This window comes from Thunnus thynnus, chromosome 4, assembly GCF_963924715.1.
Source record: "Thunnus thynnus chromosome 4, fThuThy2.1, whole genome shotgun sequence".
Taxonomy (NCBI): domain Eukaryota; kingdom Metazoa; phylum Chordata; class Actinopteri; order Scombriformes; family Scombridae; genus Thunnus; species Thunnus thynnus.
The window spans coordinates 5,836,859-5,863,497 of NC_089520.1; the positions used below are offsets into that span (position 1 = coordinate 5,836,859).

A 26,639-nucleotide genomic window follows, 5' to 3' on the forward strand; every position below is an offset into this window, starting at 1 on the left:
GATCACAAACCTTAAGTATAATATGAGCACATCACACAAAATGCACATTTTCCAACTATTACTCAGTCTCAGTTTTCTATTACACTGTATGTCATTGCTGTTCAGTAAAAGCCATGTCTCCAATTTTGGTAATTAAGAATTTTTCAGATCATCTGAAAGATTAAGTGTCCCTTTATGGGTTGAGAAAATGCTCCCACTATAGTGGTAGTTTCACATGTTGCAAAATCACATAATCAGCCAGTGAGTAAGGACGTTGGTTGGGAGTTAAACTGAATGGACACACCTCAAATTCCTTCTTTTAAGAAGAAACAAAGAATATTGAATACACTGAGGTTTACTTGACTTCCTTTATTATCTGATCATCTGAAGCATGGTCGAAGAAACTTAATTCATACAATCAATTGTGCGTTTAATACATGTATCCAAAAGCCACTCAGTTGAACTGATAAATATAACATAGAACCTTCCAAAGTATTGTATTAAAATCAATAACATACAGTACCAGTCAAAAATTTGGACACCCGTTCTTATTCAAGTGAATGGAATTGAAGTTTAAAACATTTTTTTTTTCATAGGATGACTTTACTTTCTCTCACAGCTAGACATACAACGTTGGAAAGTGTGGGGGATCCAAACTGGGGGAAAACCAGTTTAAAACTAATCTGTTTTAAAAAAAAAAATCTTGGTATTTGTAGGACAAATTTATTAAAATCCTAAAATGACGAGCCTTATTGGTATTCTAGTTTTAGAATTATTGTTAATGATGAAATGACAAAAATGTCTTAACACCAATATTTAAGGTTACATTTAAAAGTCGAACAATCATAAACTGATTCCCATGGTCCACTTTTTCTATGAAAACATATACCTCATTCCTTCAAGACTTTCAGGTTTCCATCCTTCCCTTTGTATAATAGCCTACAAAAATATCTTACAGTGTAAAATTTTGAAAATGGGTGTCAATGTGAAAAGTATAATTTCATAAATCTTGATTATCTTAAGAGATATGTGGCATTTTATACAAAATACTCCATTTCCTGTTTAGGAATACATTTTTTATCTGTCCACAGAAAGACATGTATTTCTATGTAAAGATGAACTCGTTCTCAAGACTCATCTGTAGAGTTCTATCAGTTATTGATATCTGATAATTATGAAATGGTAACACAACTCCAAAATATGATGGTAGTTCATGAAAGATAAGTTGGTAATTACATTTTCATTCCTGGTTGACATGTACAGTATACATACTGAATGTTGTATATCTTACACATATTGAGGAATGAGGAATGTGTAGAATAAAGCCAACAAATGAAAAAAATAATAATAATAAAGAAAGAATAGTATGGTAGCCTTTCTAGATAAGGCATGTTAAAGACTCACATTCATTATTTCACACTTGAAACAGCAGCTTGTTCACAATCTGACTGACCTTCAGTAGCCTCTTACTGACAATCAAACACATCACAGGAACAGAGGTGAGTCAGTGTTTACAAGTTGACCACGTTTAAGCCCAGACTTAAGTGGCTTTAAGTGGCCTTAAGTGGCCATCAGGCTTTGGCTGTACTAACACCACATAGGCTTTCCACCCTCCTGGAGGCTCACAATCCCTCCCTATGAAGCAACGAGTGATTTGAAATCCTGTTAAAATCTGTGCTTCTGTATAGTGATGCAGGTTTGCAATGCATACCACAGAGAAGAAAAGTATGAAAATTTAAAGCTTTTAAAATTGATATCTGCACACAAAGTTAGTAATTGCATAATCGGGGAACACCTAAATAGAGTGGATAATTTTTCCAAGGTATGTAATCGTATTTAAGTTATTCATACTTCAAGCCAAAAAATTACACTAGGGGCGCTTACCAGAGGGAACTTAAATTAACCAGATGTGCTGTTTCCAGAGGTGGGTGTGTTTAATGTAACTGACAACACACTCAGAAGAATCTCATCTCGAACCGTGTTTACAGAGACATAAAAGAAATGGCAGTGATTTGGAAATGATTGGTTCTGGAGTGGGTGTATGCAAACTTGAGCTAAGTGCTTTTGAAAAACTGATCACTCAGTTTGTTAAAGCCAAATGATTTATTCAAAGAGACAGCTGTGATTTCATAGTGGCCAAAATCAGCAAAGGTATCCATTTATTCTCATGGGAATGTCAGCTTTTTGACGTGATATGCATATTAGTGTGAGTAGTATTCTGTGGTAAAACTATTACAGGTATCATGGACACATACTGCAATGACAGGAATATAGATGACATTCTTCTTCACCAAGCATTTATCAATTTATGTATATTTGTGTCTGATTTTATTTAATTTAATAATTGTTCCTTTATAAATCTGGGGGTAGAATATAGTCCTATACTGTGACACCACAAGGTGATTTGGATTGAAGACAGGAATCCAGATATACAGGTATCCAATACAGGAATCCAATATAGGAAGATATCCAGCATATGAAGAATATATTGCAGTTAAATGGAAGTGGGATCAGACTAAAACAGATTCTGTTTGTTTACTCCCAAATGCAAACTAATATCTTGCTTTTTTAACCATTGGGCCCTATGGATGTATAAAATCCTGCAACCTCTCATATAATTTCAATTTTCATCCAACTGCATCGGCTGTGTTAAATTCTGTACTCTTATTTTTCATTTTTATGTCTTTGTATTCAGTTTGTGTATGCTTCTGTTATGATGTTTTAATAACACTTATTTTTATTTTCCTTCTGTAGTCTTTATCAGTGCATTTCACCTCTGCACTGTTGGCACTTCTGCAATTCATGTTACTGTGCAAATGAGCTAAGCTAAACTGCTAATTATTGACTTGATGTTCAAGGCGACTGAAAGTGACTCCAGGTCTGTTTTCGTCTTCAGTACTGTGCATCAATCAAAGTAATAGTTCTGCACAAAGACTGCATGGATGCCTCTGTAGACAGGAGAGAAGTTGTAGATGAGAGCTCTCTCTTCCTCCACAGGACTAGAAAAATGGTGGTGGTTCTTCATGGCTGGAGGAGAGAAAGAAATAGAAGAGTGAGAAAAAAACATGACTGAGAGAGTGAAGAAAAGAAAGACAGGGCAGAATGTCGAGGTGAAGATTCAATTAGTGTTGAAGCTGCTCTTTCTCTTTCTTTTCACCACTTATTGAATTTAGTGTGTTAAGAATTCAATGAACAATGATTAAATTAGCTCGGTTTGTCTCTGTGTCTTTTGCTTGTGTGAAACCTCACTGGCTACATTTACTCCCTAATTCCAGATTTATGCCTCACTACTGTATGTCAATAGCTTAATCATACAAATCATACTAATTTAGACTAATTTAAAACTTTAATCTGTCTCTGGATCTGAATCACAGATACACTTGTTTCTAGACAATCATGCTGATTGGCTAATGGTGTTTTTTGGAGAACAGATACATCTTGTCTGGAAGTAATTTTGACAATGTACAAGGATGAGTCAGACTCATGACTTGTATGTTATAGCCATATTCATTTACTATATTGCTATAGGTAAAATACTACTTTTGCAGGATTGATCACAGTCGATATGTTCATGTTACTTGCACAAAAAATGTATTATTAATTTGGGTCAAATAGGCCACACCTAAGAGAATTTGGTAACCAGTTACAAGGACATGCTATGACATATTAAACAGCCTCATTTATTTGTTTAGTTAATTTTAAATCAGCTTCAATGAGAGGTCCTTTAAGTGCTCAGAAATAGAAAAAAAATAAAAAAGAAATAAATTTGGGCATACACAAACCCATGACATCATAGCCATCTAATTTGCTGATTAAGCTCATGAGATATGATCGAAAACTCCAGAACAGCTACTAAATGAGCCTTGAGGGGAGACACTTTTGTCAACTACTGTTAACAAGGTCAACAATGAACTTTGAAACACAACTTTTAAGCCAACATGGGAAATAAGTAAAGTAAAGAAAAAAAAAAGAAAAGGAAATTTGAACATCTACATTCCCATGAAAACAGGGCAAACTCTGTCTGCTGATGAGAATCATGCAACATGATCGAACACTCCAGCAAATACATTAATGGCTCATTATATTATGTAACAAATTTGTAATTAAAAACAGTGTAAAAAGTAAAATTTAAATTTGTATTTTGTGTTTGTTTTAAACAAAGGAACTCAGGAAAAAAATGTTTAATCACAAGTAGTCATATTTTTGCATCAGAAGGTATCAGCCAAACTAAGGAAATCTTTGCTGGCTCAACTTTTCACCAAATGTCTGTTAAATCAGTGACCTACTTTAGCTTTTTGGAAATATTCTGCTAAGAAAAATTCAATGGAAGAAATGGACAAATAGTACATATAACAACCTGACAAAGGTAATAAAACATGAAGAGATACCACATGTTACCTTCAGAAACAAAGAAGCTGGCAGTGTAGAAGCTGGCTCTTATAGCAGAGCCGGAGTGAACCATGCCAGGCTTATCTATCCACTCAAAGGGGCTCTTCTCTGGATGCCACTGCACTGCGTAAAATGGGTAACGGTAAGCTGAGAAAAACCAGAAACATTGTCAGATAAAAACACAGAAAACTCCCACATGTACTGAAAAATCAAGTCCAAATATATTATAAAAAAGTGATGGTGTAAAGTCATGTTGATACATTGAGCTTTAAAAAGAAAACACCAATACCTCAAGTCCACAGTCCACAGATGAAATCTTTATTTTATCTTTCATCCACAGCAATCCATGTTATGTTGTGTTTTAAACAATTAAAGTAAGTGGGAGTCATTTTTTTTATCAATGTCTCACTCTACTGAGATGTCAGTGGTTAGGTGATGATGCCATCTAGTGGACGAATGCTGAACTTACAGCACTGTGCTATTTGCTGCACTATGCATTTGTATCAAGCAAGGGCTCTAATTGTGTGTTTATGACAATTGTGTAGTGAATGACATAAATGATATGGCACTCAAACTGCAAAGTAGTTAGAGAGGAACAGTACCTTCCATGGTAGAGATGAATTCTTTCTTTCCATCATTGTTGGTGGACAGGATTTTGTAAAACCTCTTCAGCTTGGCATTTCGGCTGTAGTTCTGTTGGTTCAAAGGCACCGATTTTATATAGTTAGTTAGTTAGTTAATAAGTTATCACACCCTAAAATGAGTTACATGTACTTTGATTATTTTGCATGGAACAACAACAAAAACATAGTAAAAGAATAATAATAAAAGTAACTGATGTATTGTGATTTAATGCTAAGTAGCTATTTTTATTTACAGTAAAGTGCTGTGAGCTGAGACTTATTTAGCAAAAAGGGTTGTTGTTGAGTAACTTGTTTGAGGAAACTCAGCAGGACACATACACAAGATAAGTACACTAGCCCAGCCACACTGAAAACCTTATGTGTCTGATACACCAAAAAGGATCACTAGCAGATTTTTAAGTCACAGAAACTTGAAAATTCAAGGAATGGATGGTCAAACCCCTGAGCTTTGTCTTACAAGATGAACACTTTACCTCACTAAAACCTCACTAACTCTGACATCAGCTAAGTATGGTCAGATGTGGTCTCTTCTCCCTGGAACAGCAGTACTTAGGCCTTAGGTGTGATTATTAGCCTGGGTGCATTTACCCCTGAAAACCATATGTACATAGATACCGTATATGAACAATGTGGATTTAAGAAAAGTTTCCCTCACTGGATGACCAGATATTTTACTGCAAATGTTTCAGTTTTGGAAGGTTAAAGACTATGATATTAATACTGAACAGATTACCGGAGTTACCAGTTGACATACTGTTGAGGTTCCCTTGAGAAGTACAAGTAAATAGTGGCCAAGTGGTAAGGTGTTGGTCTTGTAAAACAAAAATCATTGGTTCAATCCGCATCCATGCCTTTAAAAGTTTATATGAGTACTTTAAATAATTCAAAAGAAAAAAAGAAGCTCATGTGGTTAATTTATCTCATCAGGTTTAAAGACCTGCACACCCACACAGGTGATCTCACTTATTCTGGCTGATTACACCTTTGATTATGGTGCAGTCTGGCCGAAATCCGCCTAGAACACAGCGTGGGTAGGATTGTAAACATAAACTGCTAGAGTTAGCATGGTTAGTGTGCTAACAACAACAGCGCACACAGTTGTGAATTATACACTTCATTGTCATTGTCCTCTGTCACTGTCCTTACACTCACTGCATTCAAACAGCATCTTGTCTTTTCTGCTGATGGTGTTACTTTGCGTGTAGTTATAAAACAAGCAATATTTCCTGAAGGAGAGGTCAGTCCCACCCCTCTCTTTAACTGGATGGACACTGAAGAGCCACACAAATTCACAAGTCAAAGTTCAACCAGATTGAACAGAAGCAAATGTGTCTTGTCATGAATGGGAAGCAAATTTCAGTCTGTCTGCACCGTTAGGTTGGAGGTGGGTAGAACTATGCTGGGAACGATATGATGTCGCCGGACTTCATGGACTAATGAGGATGATAAAGCTGTACTTTGTCCCGTCTCAACAGGTGCAACAGCCTAACAGGAAAGTCAGGTAGATATCAGTCAAACTGAGTGTACACACAGACCTGAGAAGAGGTTTGATCAGTAAAATAAAATCACTTGTTTGGCTGAACCATACATGCGCAGGGCCTTTAAGGCATCAGTAACCTTCAGATAAAGTGCTTACTAGATCCTTGCACATCATTTGAAGCTCCTTTCCTGCTCACCTTTCTAAAATGTTCATCCAACTATCTTTGTAACTCTCCGAAACCAGCAATCAGACAAGTACCTTGTTCACATAATTCACATTTCTGCTGACAGGACTCATCATGATAAAGGTGCCAACTTCACACATCACTTGGTAATTTGTTTAGTTTGCTTTAAACAGAGGAGATTATAATTCTAACATTGCTGAAGCAATTAATCCATTAACCAATCAACAGAAAAGTTATTGTCAACAATTCTGATAATTGACTTATCATCACTTATCACCTTGCTGACTGTGCTCAGGCATGGTGGCTAAGTGGTAAGGCACTGGTCTTGTAAACAAAATATCATGGGTTCAATCTCCATCCATGTCTTCAAAGTTAATACAAGCTGTGAGAGAGGTATGGTTTGTCACCATGGTGTACTATGTGACCACATCTTAACAACCATTCACACTTGCAATGAATGTTACAAACAGGGATATTGGAGCATGCTTTTGGACAGGCTCTCCTCACAGGCATTTGTGGTGTTGTATTCATTTGAAAAATGTTATATTATGCATGACCCCACCAATTTTGACATCAGAATGGTGTAGAGAGAGTGAGGTTTTGGAGACTTTTTGATGATCTAAAGGAAAAACCACTGAGTGGGAGCAGAAAATACCTGTATAGACAGACTCCAGCTGTGGAAGTTGGAAGTGATGTTTTCCTCAGCCAGGGACTGCAGCAGATCCTTGGGAAAACTCCGGAACAAACGGCTGGACTGGGCCGCTGGAGGACAGACAAGGAAATAGTGATGTTCAGAAAACTTGATTAGGAACACAGTAGAGAGGCGGTACCAATTAATGAAAAGTATTTTGTTGTTCTGTAATATACAGAGAAGAGAACTACTGGTTGCACGTCAACTGTGACAGTTATGTATGCTGTATATCTACATCAAGTGAGAAAACAATCACCATTTAACAAAAAGTATAAAATGAATAGTCCCCATTTACACCTGGGATTAACGTGTGATCTGTATCTGGATACATTATCTTGATAATGACATCATATCGATGAGGTCTTTGCATTTACACGTGGTATTAAAATAAGTTCTCGTTTTCTCAATAGTGCCCGCATTGTGATCGTATCTCAATATGCAAATAAGCTGGGCAGAGCTGGCAGACTGTTCAACAAACAAGTGGCGTCCCAGGTCAAGGAAACTGCTGCAACGAATGTACGTCATTCATTTCTCACTCAGTTTTTGTGAGGGAAGACTTTGAGCTTCTGCTACTACTTGTAGCTATTGTGGGGCTTGCTTTAGCTGGCAGGAGAAGGTGGCGCTAGGTGACCTTTCAACTTAGTGGGCAATTTTTTTTTCTTATGAATGTGGTCACACTGTACAGATTTTATTTACACCTAGCTGAGATCCCATCACAGTGCAAACCTGACCACCTCCAAATGTGGTCTGGCCGATCTGATCCTATTATGACACACAATGCATTGTGAACACATTTACACTTTACATTGTAATATATCCAAAAATAAATAAATAAATAAATAAATACAAATCCCCATGTCATTTGCATGGGATCCACCCATATATTCCCACATTCAGCACCATGAGTGATACTGCTGTGAGTCAAAAAGGGTTCCCAATGGAAAATTCAAGCAATTAGGAATCTCTGCTCTCGTGGAAGTTTTCTTGAAGGATTTCTGTAAAAGGAATCCCACAGCAACTGTCAAAAATAAGGCTTTTGGGTTTTTTTTGTTTCATATCTATGTTTTCTTAGAGAAATACTAAGATGTGGTTAAAAAATTATTTAGTAATTGACATGTAAGCATTAAGTCAGACCAATGTTTGGCAGTTTTAGAGCACTTTCAGACTAAAAAAAAGCTCAAAACAACATAAGATGGTGTTTTCATACAGGCTTGTTGCAACAGGTACCTATGAGAAATAGAACTACCGTCTGGGGCGTTTGAATGCTTGTGAAACATCTTTGTGCCATGAAGGGGAAAAGGGGGAAGCAACTGCAGGTTGCGTATGAGGCATGACACTTGTTATGTAGTAATACAAACATATACAGCAAGATATGCAGCTCAACCAATGTCACAAATTACCTACAGTATGCAGCAACTGTCAAAAATAAGGCTTATTGGTTCATTGTTTCATATCTATGTTTTTTTAGAGAAATACATCTAAGATGTGGTTAAGAAATGATTTAGTAATTGACATATACGCATTAAATCAGAACAATGTTTGGTAGTTTTAGAGCACATTCAGACCAAAAAAAGCTCAAAACAACATTAGATGGTGTGTTCATATAGGCTTGTTGCAACAGGTACCTATGAGAAATAGAATTACTGTCCAGGACGTTTGAAGGCTTGTGAAACATCTTTGCGCCATGAAGGGGAAAAGGGGGAAGCAACTGGGCATGAGGCATGACACTTGTTATGTAGTAATACATATACAGCAAGATATGCAGCTCGACCAATGTCACCAATTACCTACAGTATGAAGAAGAAAAAAAATAAAACAAAAAGCTGTATACACATTAAAAGACTGTGGTATAACCAGACACCAATTGTATTATAAACAGAGCCATTCCATCTACATGGGAGACATTCAAATGTCACATTGGACACCATAGCCGATTCAATTGAGGATCATAGTTTGTCATATGAAAACAGAAATTATGCTTTTTTAGGCATTTCTAGAGGAATTCTTGTAGAAGAAATCCCTGTTCTGCTTTGATAAATAAAATTTGCATCCTCTCTGAATGAAACAAAGAATGCTTTGTCTCATACTTTCAAGTGTGAAACCAGACTGAAAGTTGTGTCTTAGGCCACATTCGGACCAAATCCAATAATGCATGAAAAAGGACAGCAAAAAACGCAGCGGCTGTCCGGCAAAAAAAGTTGAACGAGGTTTAACTTTTGCCAGAACGCAACGTGATGTCATCTGACAAGGCGCTACATTGGCCAATCTCATATACGGGTGATCAGACCAAAGACGCCCATGGAAAGAAGAACCTTGTTTACGATGTAGCATTGTAGAATTCCACTGTTTACTGAGGAACTGTGACGATGGAAGAGAGACTCATCACTGCCATGATGACTTTTCCAGAGCTGTACAACCCTGCCATAAGGGGGAAGAAAGACATAAATCGCCATGCACTCTCTTGGCATTGTATCGGGCTGAAAGTCGGAATTTCTGGTTAGTATATCTACATGTGCTATGATGAGATATGTCACACAAATGGGCCATGTAGTGACACGCCCACAACTGTGCAGAACCCTATGTGGTAGTGCTGCATTGCTGGATTTGGTCTGAATGCGGCTTTAGTATGACCATAAAAGTCAACAAATGTTGATTTCCATAATGTGTAATAAAAATAACTTTAATAGCTAAGAGGAAGGGAAAAAAGCTAAAGACCATGTTGAACATTGACCATACATGAATCACTGTTCATCCGCATATATTTAGAGAAGGACATCCCACTGCATTTGCTTGGGCTCCACCTCTTTCACACCACATTGTGCACCATGACTGATGTTGCTGTGTAGTAGATTGGGATCACAGCTTCAAAGCACATGAAGATAAGACTCCTTCTTCTTTGTAATGCTGTTGTAGAAATCCTCTTATTGTTGTCTAAGATAAGCAATATGTTATGCACTGGTTTAAGGCTATCTATTGTACCATTTAACATATAATAATGTAAAGTTTTTAAAAAAGCTTTCTGTAGTGTGAATTCAGTATGAAGCTATTGTGTTGCAAATGATCTATTGTTTTTAAGTGTATGATGCAGTCATGTACATATAATGTGGACATCTGCTGGCCAAGCCTCGATAATGCATACGTGTGTATGGATTACACCTGAAACCACGATGAAACAGCTGCTATTAATCAAAATACAAGAGGTCTTACTATGTTCATTATTGTTATTTTGTCAAATTAAGCTAAATCCCTTCTAACGTGAGTCTATAGCTCTGTGTTTAAATATTGTGGTAGGTCCAGTGGTCAAAATCAGCACAACACCTTTTTTAGTCTAACTTGTGTGACAGAAAATGATAGAGAAGAGAATGAGTGTAAACTGCAAAAAGAATCCAGAAGAAAACAGGAGAAAAGAATCTTCTTCATAGATAAGAGGCTGCTGAGGAGGCAGAGAGAAGAAAAGAGCAGAAGAACAAGAAGAACAAGAAGAACAAGAAGAACAAGAACAAGAACAAGAAGAACAAGAGGAAGAAGAAGAAGAAGAAGAAGAAGAAGAAGGATACCTGGTGTGAGTGTGAGAGGTAAAGCCACCGCCTTGGTATCAGTGAGGGTGAGCAGGTTTTTGTTGGCTGTGAGGACAGACAGCTGCTGGAAGCCCTGGCAAGTTCCCCAGATAGGAAAGTAGTCCCCAGCATCGTTGGCCTGCAGGCGATAAGAGTGTGAGCAATGAGAAGGTAATGTCAGATTGAAACTAAAAATAATGATTTGTGATGGTTTGTTTTATCATTTACTTCTCCAAGGACTGTTTTTACACAGAATGCTCTTTTTCACCTACAACCGAACCAAGTGCTTCACTCTCATACAGTTACACACATTCATTCCATCCTCTTTTTTACTATCCCTGCACCGTAGCCCACCAAAAATCCCTATCTTGGAAACAAAAAAGGGAATTTCTTTCTAAAAAGACTATATTTGGAAGACACCCACATGAATTATCTAACTTAGACTCCTGAAGCTTCATACTGTATTAGCATTTCTGCACAGTGGATTTTCTCCCCCATCACTTACATTTGAATAACATCAGGAAGGGATCTTTTGACCGCCAGTGTGAACAGGAGAAACAATTAAAGCAAACAAAAACTCATCCTGAAATGTCACTTCATCTTGGCAGCTAGTTATCCAAGTATTACCTTAAGAGCAAGGTCATAAAAGATCTTGGCGACTTGACTGAACTGGGATGTCTGAAGGTCTACATCTCCTCCCGGCAACAGCAATCTGGCAAGACATGTCCACGTTAGACATTTAGGCAACATGCAGGGAAAGGCTGCTAGGAAATGTTGAATAAAGTGGTTAATATCACTTTTTCAGGGCTTTCACATGTGTCTAAACATGATGTGTAAATGCAACATGTTAAAATTACAAGCAGCTAACTGAATGGACAGATCAAAGCTACAGACCACAGATAGAACAAGTAAGTCTATGTGCCTGAAATGTCACCCTGTCTGCCTGATAACCAGCGCATCCATCAGCTAATTTCTATTGTTTTGTCTTGTACAACAGCAACTAACGTAGTATGCTTTATAAGCTAACATTAGCATCAGTTATGGCAGAAATCTTATGTTTATATTAATCTTTTCTGACTGATGAAACGTTGCTGATTGACCATGTTAGCCTGTCAACCTTTTAGCTAACAAACTATGCCAAAACCTGCTGTTAGGAGCTTCTGACCAGATTTAGAAACAGCAAATCTTCTGTAACAAATCATTAAAAATGATGTTTTATCATCACTTTTTTATTGTGTATACACTGCCAATACAATGATCTTCATGAGGTGCCAAATGACAGAAAACCTTTAGAATAATGTAAACCAATAGCCTGGCAGAGATTACTTGATTTGTGTAATTTTTGGCTTATGGCAGCAAAAGACAGTCAGTGTGTCATAAAAGAGCTGCACAAAGCAGAAAACCAAAGAATCCTGGTGAACTCACCCATTTATTGTGTAGAATATCTTTGCATATTCTTCTTCTGTGCGATTGATTCTGGTGAGCAAATAATGAAGAGGAAGAAAATGGTTAAGCCATTAAATATCCAAGACAATGGACTACATAATTAATCACTCTGGGTTGAAGCAGAAGATAAACGTCTACACACCAATGACCAATGAAAAATGATCCCGCATGAATACGAATTTAGACATTTTTCATCCGAATTCATGTAATCTCAAAACTTATTTAATCTGTGGAAATTCTCAGGTCTAAAACCACTTTCTATTATTAATTATTATCAGGACACGGACAAAGAGGAAGCTAAGACACCTCTTGTTTCCTGAATTTATTACAGTACATACATTACATCTAGTATGTGATTGAACATAACTTCCTTGATAAATTACTTTAATACAGAGACAGAAAAAAAGACATTTTACATTTACAGACAAAAGGCAGTTTTAATAGAACTCATCATATTTCTTTCTAGGTGAACTACTGACTGACATCCCTTTCATTTGCGCAGGCTCCGCCCCCCATCAAATCACATCAGCGGTCAGGCACCATGACTGATATGGCTGTGAGTCAGATGGGGATCATATTTCAACAGAGGTTTCAACTAAGGATTAATGCTCTTTTAGTAATTTTCCAGCAGGAATCCTATAAAGGGATTCCCCTCACTAATGTAAAAAAAGAAGATTAGACATATACTGATAAATACGAGTTGTACCACAGTTGAAGAGCCCATAATGCGCAAGATATCAGGGGTGAGCAGCTGGCCCGGTGGACACACTCTGACTTTGTATTTCACCCTAAAACATGCAAAAATGTAGACCACTGATAAAGGAAAAGACAAACTAGATGTGACAATCAATGCACATTGCTTTGTCTTGTGTGTTTACTCCAGGGCTCAGCAATGTAAACCTTCACATTCAACACTGGTCTTGCTAACTTCTCTTAAACACAAATGAATGGAGATCTTTATGAGTACATATTTCTACATATGTGAATCTTAGACCCTTATGATGAATTTGGACATAAAGAGCATCAATTCCTTCCAACACAACCTTTCAAATTGTCATCCTTATCTGACTCACAGCAGCATCAGTCATGGTGCTGATTTGTGTGCTGTTTTGATGCAAATGAGAGGGGCATGACTATCAGTAACTCGCCAAGAAAGAAATATGATGAGAAGGTATATTATGACAGCCTTCTACAGTGTCTTTACTGAAAAAAGCTGGGGTTGGAGGTTGATGAGAACCCTGAGAGTAGAGCAAAACAGTAAAGTTTGTGGCAATAAAAGCAAAACAATTAGCTGAAAGACACTAAAACCCTCTGTGGAGCTGAGGTTAACTTCAGAATCTGGTGATAATTCTCTGTGGTTTTGTCACTATGAGAGACCTCTTTCACATCACACGTAGTCACGATCTACTGCTATTGCAGAAACTAAAGTGGCGAGATCTTCATCTCATTATACAGTATAATACTGAAACATTCATATGTGGGCAGTTTATCGGATTATGCAATGACTAATCTAATGATCCCAAACTCGATGTTCCTGACTTCCCGCATTCTTGTTTGTTCCAAACATGAAACTACTGCTGACCAGAAAGTCTTTAAATGTAGTTATTTAGTGTAAACATATAAACATTTTTCTTCATTTTCCATGAGTTCTTAATTGTGGTGATCTGATTTTTTTTATTCTTGCTGAAAACCACATGAGTTCTCTATTGTTGTACATCACAATATGTCAACACACCGAGCCCAGAAAAAGGGAGTCACAAAAGAAAAACCATGTGCTAGTTTACATCAGAATGCAGTTGAGGTTTCAGTCTAATTACTGGTATGGACCTAACAACAAGAACTTGCCCCAGGGCCACTCCAACATGTTAATCCAGTCATGCTCGTACACCTAACAGGTATGACTGAAGGGCTTGCATCTGGTCCCTACCTGATGGGAACAACTCTGGCCCCAGCCCCCTCCAGGTATTTGACGTAGGAGGCAGCGATGTAAGAAGAACCACGGGCAAACTGGTCACCTGGAAGATTTTCCTGCGCCAACACACCTAGGAAAGACAAAAGACAGATAACATCATAACAGATACGCAGACATTTGATAAGTATGCACAAAAGTTAATGTTGCATGGCTGAGGAATTCTGTACACCCGTGTTTTCCTCCTCAAAACACTTCGAAGAGATCGAATTGCCTACAGGTATTGACTTGTTCAGTCTTGTGACACATGCATCTCCCTAAGAGTGTATGCTTCCTTTTGGGTTTTCCAGTAAGGTCTCTAGATCATTGCATCATGATTGATATTCATTACAAATGCAGTCCTGACACAAACAGCCAACTCTGTCCACACGTGATACAGAATTCATACATAACTATAAAACTAAAGGAAAGGTAAAGAAGACTGAAAATCTGACCCAGCATTTGGTGCATTTTGATACTCAAAAACTGCACAATTCAGTCAGTGCTCCAAAAGTAGTTTTAAATAGTGGTTTTGATAGTTTCTAAGTACTCAGAGAGCACAATTATCTAAAATCATGTCAATCATAAAAAAGTGCAGTAACTTTTAATCTTCATTGAAACGCAGTGAAAGAAACTCATGGGATACCAGATTTTTTGGTTTAGTAAACTAATCCAAAAATGGATCTATTGGTTCCTTGGCCCATATTTCACTTTTGTTTGTTTTTTTTGGATACCCTGCTGCTAAACAAACAGCTTATCAAGGTGACACTGAATCTGGTATGACAGCACTATGTAATGTGAATGCACTTGACTCATAACCACAAATCACAAGTCATGGTCTCTGTTTGCAAACTTTGTTGAGCTATGACCACAATGATTCAAGTAGTTTCCTCAGGCCTGCATATTGTAATGTCATAAGTCACTGATGCTTATCATTAAAGTCTTTTTTTCATGCTTCTATAGGCCAGAAATAAGGTCCAGGTGCACAGCTCACATAATTCGCTGTCTTGCTCAAGGGCACAATGCAATACAGCCCAACCTGAACGTCCTGTTTCAGGAGGGTTTTCTTGCCTTGCAGTAAAACTTAAAGGTTAAAGGTATGAATCTGAGTTTCTACTGTGTAATAAAATACAGTAAACATATATCACCTTAATTATTATCACACAGCATAACGGAAAGACAAATAAAGCATAACTGCAGCAGCCATCCATTCACTATATCTCTTCTTCTGCTCTCCTCTGCACAAATTTATGTCATCAGCGGAATAAGAAAATGTATTCAAAGTATTGGACGTAGTCTACTTCTATTGGATGTCATAATTCTTGTGGCATTTTTGTGTTGAAATACACACACACACACACACACACACACACACACACAGACACACACCTTTTCTCGAACATTCTCAATGACAGTTACATAAGTGCTATCATAATCCGACATATACAGCCGGACACAAATAGCTGTTCATGAGGTACTGATCTTACCGATGACCGGTCGGTAATTGAGCTGCTGGCTTCTCCCCGCCGAGCACAGAGGCGGACAGCACCAGAGACAAGCGGTCAGCACCGCGAACACCGCTGCAGCCGGCCGACACATCCAAAACACCGCGCGCAGTATTATAGACCGCTGGAGATGAGGGATGCAGCCTGGGTTTGCAGGTTGATGATGATGAGCCTCGTTAAGTTTCGTTAATAAAGATAACAAAAGGCAGATAACATACAGGACCAACGTTTAAAAAAAAAAGGCACAAATTATCCGAGCGAAGATGCTGCCCTCTGGGTGATGCTGCTGCGTGACTGAAGACTGCCTGTCCTCGTCTGGTCTATGTCTTTGCCTCCCGTTCAGGCTTCTGTAGCCCTACAGACCTAATCCATAGAAACAGATCAGGCAGATCAGGCTTCTTCCTCGTCTACAGAGACCAACAAACGTGGTGGAAGACAGGCAATCAGGATCCTTTGCTTGAATAAAGGTATACATAAATGTAAAAATGCTCAATTATAAGTAAAAGTCCAGAATTCAAAATAAAAGTAAAAGTATCAGGAAAGTATATTCAAAGAACTACTTGTTAATATATCTAATAATCTAATGATGTCATACAATAATATGTCAGTCAGAGGGAGCAAGCCAGTACTTTTAGTTTAATACTTCAAGTACATTTTGCAGCTAATACTTATGTACTTTTACTTGAGTAGAATTTTAATACAAGATTTTTAATTGTAATGGAGTATTTTTACATTGTTGTATTGGTACTTTTACTTAGGTAAAGGATCTGAGTACTTCTTCCACCACTGGATAAATGTAATGGAGTTAACATACAAAATGTATATAGTGAGGTATAAAGTAGAATAACATGGAAATACTCAAGTAAAATACAAGTACTTCATCACAGCTTAGGTAGAACATACATGTATTCAAGCTCCACAGATCAACTACAATGGGTGTATCCTGCTCCATAGAAATACTGCAGCTCATTAAGGCTAACTACAAGCAAGTAAATTGATGAGCAAGGGGCCTCGCCCTACTATGCCTCCTCATTTTCCATGGAAAACTATAAATTTCTCCCGTCTTCACCTCGTCTCGCTCGTTAACATTTACAAATATAACAGCAGGAAAAGAAGCCTCCACAGCAAATGTTTGATCGTCTCTGGCGTGAAGGGTCATGGTTCGAAAAACCCTTTCAATTGCAAAAATATTCACCCCTTTAGGCCTTTGTGTGATTGAAGCACAACACTCTCCTTGATTGGTGTCATTCTTTTCCAGCTTATCATAGTGCTGCAGATGTGATGAGTGTACTAAGCTCTCAGTGTGTAATGTGTGATCAGACCTGCCATGAAATTTTTTACATGCGACGTTGAACTTGAAACATGGAAGGTTTCACCACTGAAAAAAGTTATATAAAAAGAAAAGAAAAGAAAGGAAAACCCTGTGTACCATTACTTCTTTGTACATTTTTTGCCCACAATGCATATCTGCTGCATTCTGTAAACTTCTGGGGTCTAAACTTTTGCTGACCTGCACATTTGTCATCAAAAGCACTCTGCTTATTTACCTTATTTGTTGTTATGTCAGCAGGTCCTTTCACTGTAATAACATGTTGCACTAACCGAAATGTCCTTCTCTTATCTATATCTCACTCTGTTGGTAAGAACTGTACTGTGCAAGTATGTTTGTGTGTGTGTGTTATCATTTCACCTCTACAGCACACTGTTATAGCTATCCTCTTAATTTCTCCTTTTCACCTCATCATTGGGCGGCAATGGGACAGAAAGAATGAGATAGAGAGTAATACAGGCTGTTGAAATAATCACAACTATTATTATTATAATTATAATTATAATAATAATGTGTTTAGAGTCAACACTGCAGTTAGGAGTAGGTGTTTTAGAGTGTGCATGTGTTAAATTGATGATGTCAGCAGTTTGTAACTCAGGTAGCCCATGGATCAGTGGCTTTGATTACAGTATAATATCATATTATGCAGGGGGGACAAATTGCGCTGCATTACTACTGATTAACCACAAGAGGTCACACTCCTCCACCAAACAGCTCTCTCAGTTTCATATGCAGTGTCTGTGTGTGTGGTTGTGTGCTGTGCAGATGTGTGTGTGTGTGTGTGTCCTAGGGAACATAACTGCACATGAGTTTATCACTGTTAATTGAGCTGGATGGTTTGTCTTTTTTATAATAAATTGGATGTCAGTCTCTAATGTCCTACTCCAATGTGATTCAGCTTTAGTTCATGGTTAAGTTTGAATCTGTCTACTGCAGCATTCAGATATGTTTGTAATATGTGGCGTTTTCTGTTTTCGTATCTAATGTAATTATCTCTGTTGAATATTGTCGCGGGGTCTGATGTGGGTTTAAAAAACTCAACTTTACCTGCTGGTCTGAATGCAGCTGAGTAAGGAAATGTTAGGTTATAAGCCTTTTGCAACAAAATGGGGATCGGGGGGTTAAACTGAGTATTTGAAGTTTGTTCTGAAATACAGACTTATTGACTTCACCCTTTACTGTTAGTAAGGCCAGGTTTAGTATTTGTAACTGGGGTTGTCCCCTGTTGGCTTGTTGCCTCAATGGTTTTTGGCTTGTTGCCTCAATGGTTTTAGTCTGCCACAGTCTTGACCCTCTTGTGACCACCCTCACCCCCCAACCCTATAATACAGTGACATTTTCTCTTAGGAACCAAGGCAAGGCAGGACAGGACCTACTATCCAAAACACTTTTGTACAAAGTACTTGTGTGTAACAGTTTCCTCGGTTTTGTGAAACAGCACCTCTCTGGGTTGCAAATGCTGGTAAATATCAGCCAGTCTGTGTGGTTAAAGATGGTATTACACCTGTACTGAAGTCTGCCAAAGAGAAGAATGGTTAGGTTGGTGTCCTGTCAGTAAACAGGACTAAAAGTCTACAGTCATGCCAATGAGCAACTAGGCCAAAGTAGTGCTTTGCTCTAAATGATAACATTAGCATACTTACAATGAAAATGCTAACATGACATTAAGCAGGTGTAATGTCATGCATCACAGCAACAAGTGCAGTTAGAGATGAGGATGCTTCATCCCCATGAAAGAAAGGAAAATGTACTTGTCAATGTGTCAATTACTGTGTCAGACACTCCCAGATTCTGTCTGATCTGTGTCTTTGCTCGCTGGTGTCATCACTGATGGATGGAGATATGTCTCTGTAGCTGTTTGTGTGTACTTAACTCCTTCTTGTGTTTGTGCTGATGTTACAAAACTCATATTGCGTACTGTGGTACTGTGCCTTGTTTGTCTGGAAAAGAAAGCTGTTAATGCATGATGTCTACACAGACGCAGTCGGGGCCTTGATTTAATTTGAAATTTCTCCAGTTTTGTATTTGAGTTTTTCAGTCACCTGTTGACCATGTATGATTTGTGACAGAGCCTGTGCAGGTCACCTCATTGCTTGTGAGAATTTCTTATTTTTTTGTTTTTATTCTTTACTGTTCAGTATAAATACATCAGACAACTTATATTTTGATATATTAAGGAAATACATAGATGGTGTGTGCATGTCATGTACAGTATATTCACATTGTTTCTTATTGATGGGAACATAGATGCTTGGTGACGTAGTGACTACTCACAGGTTGTCTTACTAGTTGGTGAACTACTGTAGCTGGTGAACTAACGTTAGCCACACAGGAACATGCTCGGGCTAACCAGTCCTATTTCGGTCACACAGTTTCTGCAAGTTTTCTGTAAGTGTATTTGTACCATCGACTTCTATCTCATAACTGTCTACGAATCATGTCTCTTTCATAAACAAGTTTTTACTCCAATAGGGTTATATAAAAGTTGAAAAGAGAAAAAACAGTTAATGAGCTATGACAGCTTCCATGTTGGTCTCTGCTGCTCTCTACTCCAACAAATGTCAGAGCTGTTATTGGTCAAAACAAAATGTTTGTGCAATTTATTTCATACTGTTATTTACTTAATTGGGTTTCCCAACTTCTGAAACACCAAGAGGGCACTGTGATGAGACTTTAGACTGTTATATAAGGTCAAGAATGAAGAGTCAGCCTTCAAGGTCAATTTGAACATCCATGTTTGTAAAATCCATAAATTGCACGATGACATATCAAAACTGAGCTGATCTCTTGACACGACTCTTCACCCAGCTCTGCGGTAAATACAGCTCAGACAGCTTTTCGTGTGTAAAGCCTTAGTGTATGTGCTAGAGAGAGGGGGATGGAAAGAGAAGATAATACTTTCAAGAACAACTACAATATATGTGATTCTGTGTGTATCATTTGCCATTTTACAGTATGACTGCAGTCTATATGTGTATTCAAATCTGCTCTTCCTACGCCTCAGGGCAGTTCAGTTTGTACTCATGAATACTCTCTTCAGTCCACTATCACCAAATGAAGGAGAAAAGGCCGTTCCACCCCCTCATCTGTGATGTCACGCCGATGTACACTGAGGCTCCGCAGAGACTGAATTAGGGAACATTGAGTAAATGAGTGTGACAGTGGAGCTACGGGAGGTGATTTTCCTGGTGATGTGTGCACACTGTTCTGCGTATGAATACTAACTGGGAAAGAAAGCTTAAAGCATCACTCGTTAATATTTTCTGTTTTGACAACAGATCAAATGACTGTGTGTAGTGTGTACACCCCCTATGTGATGAAACCACATAAGCTAATCATCAACTCTGCAGCTCTACAAAGCTTTTTAGTCTGTTTTAGCTCATTGTTTCGGTCACATTTACTGTACGGGTTAGTTTCACAGCTCTTATCAAGCACATTTCCAGCTGCAGCAAGCATCTGTTTTCAACAGACAAGCTCTGATAAAAAATTGAATTTACATTTATCAGATAGACAGAAACACAACTCCAAATGAATAATGTTATAAATTAGTTTTAAATATGGTTAAGTTATTGATCCATCAGTATGTTACTTGTGTTTGAAGGGAAACTATCTTTGTTGCATGTCTAGATTGATATCTTATGTTTTTTTTTGTTGTTGTTGTTGTTGTCAGACAAACCAGTTTAAACCATTCCTTTATTAAAAGAACAGACTGGAACCCCTTCGCCTTTACCCATCTAACCTAACAGAAAAGAGTTGATTGGTATTTCTGAAGCCAGACTATCCTCATGATATCAGTATTCAATCCAAATAATTCTACAACTGCACTGTAATATGAAAGAATATATCTTTTTTTATTATTGTAGTTGCTGTGTGGAAGCACAGATAATCCAAAACAACTTTGGCAAAGCACATAGAATGCATTCCCAGTTTTAGAATAACAAAAGGAAAAAAAAAAAGGAAACAGTTTTATAGTGTAATTCATGTGGTTCTGCCTTAATGCATCTAAAACCATCTAATTACACAGGCTGTTTGCGAAATCACTCCCTCATTCGCTACTCACTATGTAATAGACACTCAACAGTTTACTCCAGTTGTAGGAAATAGCGACTCTCTAGGAAAAAATAAAAAAAGTCCCCCTGATGAAAGCTGAAGTTTTGACTGCATAATTTTATACAAATCTACTGTAGATAACGAAATAAACGCAAGGCTTGAGTAAATGTGCCCAAACACAAAGAGAAGCATTAAAACCATGGTTGTGCGATGCCGTTTGAAGAGCAACAGTTGAGAGAGGAAACGAGGGGAGGGGGAGACTGAATGACATGCGACAAAGGTCCGTTGGACCCGAGGACACTGCGGTTATGTGGCATACGTCTTAACAGATAGGCTAATACTGTTTTAATTCCACAACTTTAGCCTATTAGGTGGCAGTGTAACAGAAATGATGTGTTGAGGCAACAACAACAACAAAAGTACTTTCAATCAAGTGTAAATGACGCAGGCTGCTGTTTATAGTGTGGGGAACAACCAATGGGTACTTATTGGATATTGTTTCTGCTAACAATACCCAATGAGTTTTACAATAAGCTGTAACTCTGTTAGCCCTCACTTAATGGGAAAAATAACATCTGCCCCCAGATATAACTCTAAACAGTGATATAAATCTGTGATATTCTAACCGCAGGTGTTTTAGCTTAGTTTGCCTGATTAGACTTCTTTTCAGGACAGTGTGGGCATCTACAGACTGGTTGATTGACGTCTCCTTGACACTTTTTCTAAGTCTTTTTTCATTTATAAGGTGGGACAACATGCATGTTATCATTATTAGTACCTGAAGTTTGATGATCTCACACAATTACCAGCGTAGCTTTGGCCTTAATTCATCTGAGCTAAAGTTTAATAGACTTTTTTTTTTTTTTTTACCCCCAGCAGACATTTTAACTTGTTACAGCAAGAAATGCACTAGTGGAACTAATAACATTAATGAAGGCAGTGTTCCATTTGTAAACCACTAGCAAGCAAACATGCACAACTCTGGAAGACTTTAAATGAATGCCCGCCGGTGGCTGCTGCTTGTTAAGGCGTTTAGATATGTATATATATTGGCTCATTGCATGTTGCCTCTGTATGTAAGTATGTGTGTCCTTATATGCATCAATTACTTAAATTACTTAATTAAAATTGAATTAGTTAGTTAATTACTTTGTTAAATATTGATAAAGGCTCTCAGGTGTGTTATTTGTTAATTGTCTTGGAAATAAAATGTTTTGTTATGGGCCTATGCAAATAAACAACCTTTGAACTGAAAATGAACCCAGAGAGGAAAAGATGATTGGACACAGAGGGTGGGGGGGTGGGGGGTGTTAAATGGAGAGGAGAGAGGAGAGACAGAGATAAATTAAGGAAATAAAGTACTGGAAAAAGTGGAGACAGAAAGCTGGGAAGAGGGACAGGAAGATAGCAGGAATGACACAGAGAATGGCAAATATAGAGAGACCGAAAGAAAGTATGAAAGAGAGGTGACTGGACTCCGTTAGTAGTGAGAAAGAGAGAGAGGGAGAGAGAGAGAGAGAGAGAGAGCGAGAGAGAAAGTGAGAGAGAGAGAGAGAGACCATTGGTGCCGCAGCGGGACCGACTGTCACACGGACTGTCAGCGGGGTCGTTACCGGAGAGAGCAGCCGCTACTCGCCGTTTAGCGAAAGCCACACCGGGGGAGAAACACAGGGGAGAAAGAAAGAAAAAAGAAAGAAGAGAAGAAGTAAAGAAGAAGAAATAAGGGGGATCGTTATATTTGCTGTGGCTGCTGTCGCCTGCGTGTCATCACCTCTACCGGACAGGATCTACTGCCCTCATTATCATCACTCCTCTTCATCATCCCTCATCATCATCACTCTCATCCTCCTCATCATTTAGACCTCTCCTCCTCTTCCTCTTCTCCTTCATCACCATGCCGGGTTGGCGGAGAAACCTCACTTTCTGTCTGCAGCGGATGCACGAGGAAGGTAGGAAGGCAAAACAAATTAATGTGCGCTTGTGTTTGCGCTAGCACGTGAGTGTGTGTGTGTGTGAGAGAGAGCGTGCGCGCGGAAAATGTGGGGTTCTTGCTGCTGAGATTTGTGCTGAAATATGAGCAGTTTTGTTTCTGGAGACACTTTGAATCTTTCCGGTTTCTGCTTCATGTGTTTAGAGTTTTCTGGATCGCTGGAAGTGTGTGTGTGTGCGCGCGCTCTTTTTGCGCATGTGTTCTCATGGCTGATTGAAAAGCACCTGCAGCTTTGGTATTTGTGTGTCTGTGTACATGTCTTTCTATGTTTGTGTGTGTTTAGTGTAGCCTATGTGTGTGCGTGGACACGCTTGGTCTGTTGGAGCCGCGCGCTGTGCGCACACGTGTCACCACGGGTTTGTTCCGCCGTTTCAGCAGAGATTGCGCGAGGCTACTGATGCTGGCAGGTCAGTGTGTGTGTGTGTGTGTGTGTGTGTGTGTGTGTGTGTGTATGTGTGTGTGTGTGCGCGCGCGCGTGTGTGTGAGAGGAAGAGAGGGGGATAGAGAGAGAGAGAGAGAGAGAGAGAGAGAGAGAGAGAGAGAGAGGCTGAGAGAACAAGAGAGGGAGAGAAACTGCATGTTGGTCCTGCAGCATGAACACAGGAGGAGGCAGACAGTGATGATGTTGGTCAGTTAGTGTGCACTCGTGCAGCTGAGAAAGTGGCCTATGTGTCGCATGTGAAACAGACAGAGAATGGTGTTGACAGTGGTATGGATGAGAGAGGGTTTTTTTTTATATCAATAGCTTATTCTGGGCACTGTGTGTGTTTCTGTAGGTTAAGGTCATCTGAGAGAGAGCTCAAGATGACCCAAAAGTTTTTATTGGCATTTGTGTAAATTGTGTTGTCTGTTTTTTGTAAGAAAATTAATATTTAAATCATATGCTTATTTTGAATAGTAAAAAAAAAAAACATCCGCACTTAGTTTCTGTAAACCTATAAGCATACATTTTTTATGATATTATCCACTGTCCACATACTTTTGGTCTTGGGCTGTTTTTCATGTATTATTTACATGCTGACTATGACAACAGTTTGGGGAAGGTTCCATAAAGACGTGACCTCAACCCCATCCAACACGTTTGGGATGAGCAGTAGGTCAGGCCTTTTTTGCCATATATGAGAGGTGGTCGACCTCACTAATGCTTTTGTGGCTGAATTTGAGCAAATTCCTGCAACAAGGTACTGAAATCTGGTGGAAAGTGGAGAATAGTTAAGAACAGGAGGCTGTTATAGCAGCAGATTGATGTTCATGCAAGGCTTCATATGTGGCAACAGAGGACTATAGATTCGGCATCACGAGTACAAGTTGCAGAGATACTGATGTTGAGTCCTGTCCATCTCCAACACTAACAGTAAAATCTCTCTGCTAACCCTTGAACACACTGTTGCACATTCAAAATCATCCACCTGTCTTTCTGCCTGCAGCAGTATTTCCGGCAGTTTGTCCAGATCTTTTAGCTGTTATTAACTGCTCTCTTTCTACTGGCTTTTTCCCCTCCAGTTTTAAACGTGCCACTGTTTACCCATTTTCAAAAAAAAGCACCCTCTGGATCCCTAGGTTTTACCATTTTCGAAAAAAAATGTCTACACAGCATTGATCTCTTTTATGAATACTAATCAAATTTTTTTTCCGTTTCCGCTCATTACACAGTGCTGAGACTGCTCTGGTTAAGGTCACTAATGACTTACTGTTCACTGCAGATGCAGGCCTGTACTCCATTTTAATTCTCCTTGACCTCAGCTCAGCTTTTGACACAGTAGGCCACAATGTCTTAATCAGCCATCTGAAAAACTATGTTGGCATCAGTGATCTGGATTGGTTTATCTCCCATCTATCAAACAGGTCCTTCCCTCTCATTTGCAGATCTAGAAAAATTCATCCATGCTTTTAAATCCTCCAGACTTGACTACTGCAACGCACTTTATTCAGGTCTAAGTAGGCGAAACATCCAAAGACTACAACTTATACGAAACACTGCTGGCAGGCTTTTAACACATTTCAAGGGAAGCGATCACATCATAACAAGCGTTGCTGCCCTTCACTGGTTGCCTTAAATTAAAGCCTTGCATGGTCAGGCTCCCGTCTATATATGTGACCTACTCACCCCATATGTGTCTGATCGCTGCTTGAGGTCCTTTAGCAGGGCCCTATTAAAGGTTCCTGAATCTCACCTTGTTACTAAGGGTGGCCTTTGCTGTCTGGGCCCTACAGCTGTGGAACTTCCTGCCTGGGGGTCTCTTACAGGCAAACTCAATATCTTCTTTTAAATCTCTTTTTAAAACTCATTTTTATCTTCTGGCTTCTTCTTAACTGATGGTAATTTGTGTAACTATTCTGGATTATGTTATCTTGGTTTTCGTGTTTTGGATTTAATTTACTTTTTACTTCTGTTTTTACTGTAAAACACTTTGTAACTTTGTTTCGAAAGGTGATATGTAAATAAAGTTATTATATTATTGTGACATTTGTGCTATGTGTGATGGTCACATGGCATTAAATAAGGTGGAAACACTGGGAATGACAGAGGCTGCTGTTTTTACTGGAACAGATCAAGTGATTTATTCCACCATTGTCCCAGAAAGTGTGAGAGCGTGTCGTGTATACTAGCAGACTTTGTGCCCTCTAACCCTGTGAGGATGTTTATCTTCTGATTGAAAATCCTTTGCATGTTTACTTAAACTGTATGTGTGTAAGAGAAAGAGAGGTAGTGCACAGCAAAGTGAGAATAGGTGTATAGGATGGAGTGTGTGTGTGTGTGGTTTGTGTTTGATGTAAGGATATACTTTATTCATGTGTGAGCGACAAAGCGAATAAGGTGTTTGCTCAAGATGAGTGTGTGAGTGACACAGAGAGAGATGGGGCAACGCAGATAATTATGCTTGTTTATGATGTGTGTGTGTGTGTGTGCAAAAGAGAGGTGCAAGCAATGGTGCTAGAATGAGTGTTTGCTCATGGTGTGTATGTGTATGAACGAGAGATGCTTCTGTCAAATTAGTATGCTGGATACACAGTGACACTGCTGTCCAATGATAACTGCCTTATGGACTCATGAATTGTTATCTGAGGCCCTATTTGTACCAGTCCTTTGCTTTTAATGGCAAGCACTTCACAGTATGTACTCTGTTTTTACATAGATATAGACTTTTACATTAAAAACAAGAAAGAAGTGGCCAGATAGATGTGTATGAAAGACCAGAACATCTTAAATGAACTGATCAAGTTGTTTAGTTTCAAGTAAATTAGACCATATGTCATATTTTATTTCACCAGAAGGTTGACTGCTTTGGGGCGGGGAGGGGGGCTGCCGAGCCAAACCGGGGAGACACTCAGCAGACAGATTCTTCTATGTTTACAGTAGGAACGGCTGAGATTGACACTAAAATGAGAATAGCTGGTCCACCTTAAAGGTCAGTCCACCTTAAGTGGGCCTGGTTAGGTTAGGC

The 26,639-nt window shown here is 38.7% G+C and overlaps 1 protein-coding gene and 1 non-coding gene across 2 annotated transcripts; one reads left to right on the forward strand and one right to left on the reverse strand.

Moving 5' to 3' along the window:
- Positions 1–333: 333 nt before the first annotated feature.
- zgc:171566 lies at positions 334–16,163 on the reverse strand. Its single transcript, XM_067586296.1, has 9 exons — positions 15,806–16,163; positions 14,298–14,412; positions 12,350–12,400; positions 11,552–11,636; positions 10,925–11,063; positions 7,332–7,438; positions 4,971–5,061; positions 4,378–4,515; positions 334–3,006 (listed from the first exon to the last, which is right to left on the reverse strand). Exons 1-9 carry the CDS (start codon positions 15,915–15,917, stop codon positions 2,885–2,887), a joined length of 960 nt encoding a protein of 319 aa, XP_067442397.1. The 5' UTR covers positions 15,918–16,163; the 3' UTR covers positions 334–2,884.
- Positions 12,968–13,024, forward strand: LOC137182313 (U7 small nuclear RNA). The gene has a single exon (XR_010928314.1). It is a non-coding gene; the product is annotated as a U7 small nuclear RNA (small nuclear RNA).
- Positions 16,164–26,639: the final 10,476 nt, after the last annotated feature.

Excerpts from the sequence above, each read along its gene's own strand:
- zgc:171566 (XM_067586296.1), bottom strand. The coding sequence starts at position 15,917 with ATGTGTCGGCCGGCTGCAGCGGTGTTCGCGGTGCTGACCGCTTGTCTC. Across the intron at positions 11,064-11,551 it reads TTTATGACCTTGCTCTTAAG|GCCAACGATGCTGGGGACTA; the intron begins GTAATACTTGGA and ends TATCGCCTGCAG. Across the intron at positions 5,062-7,331 it reads GCTGGAGTCTGTCTATACAG|AACTACAGCCGAAATGCCAA; the intron begins GTATTTTCTGCT and ends TTGAACCAACAG.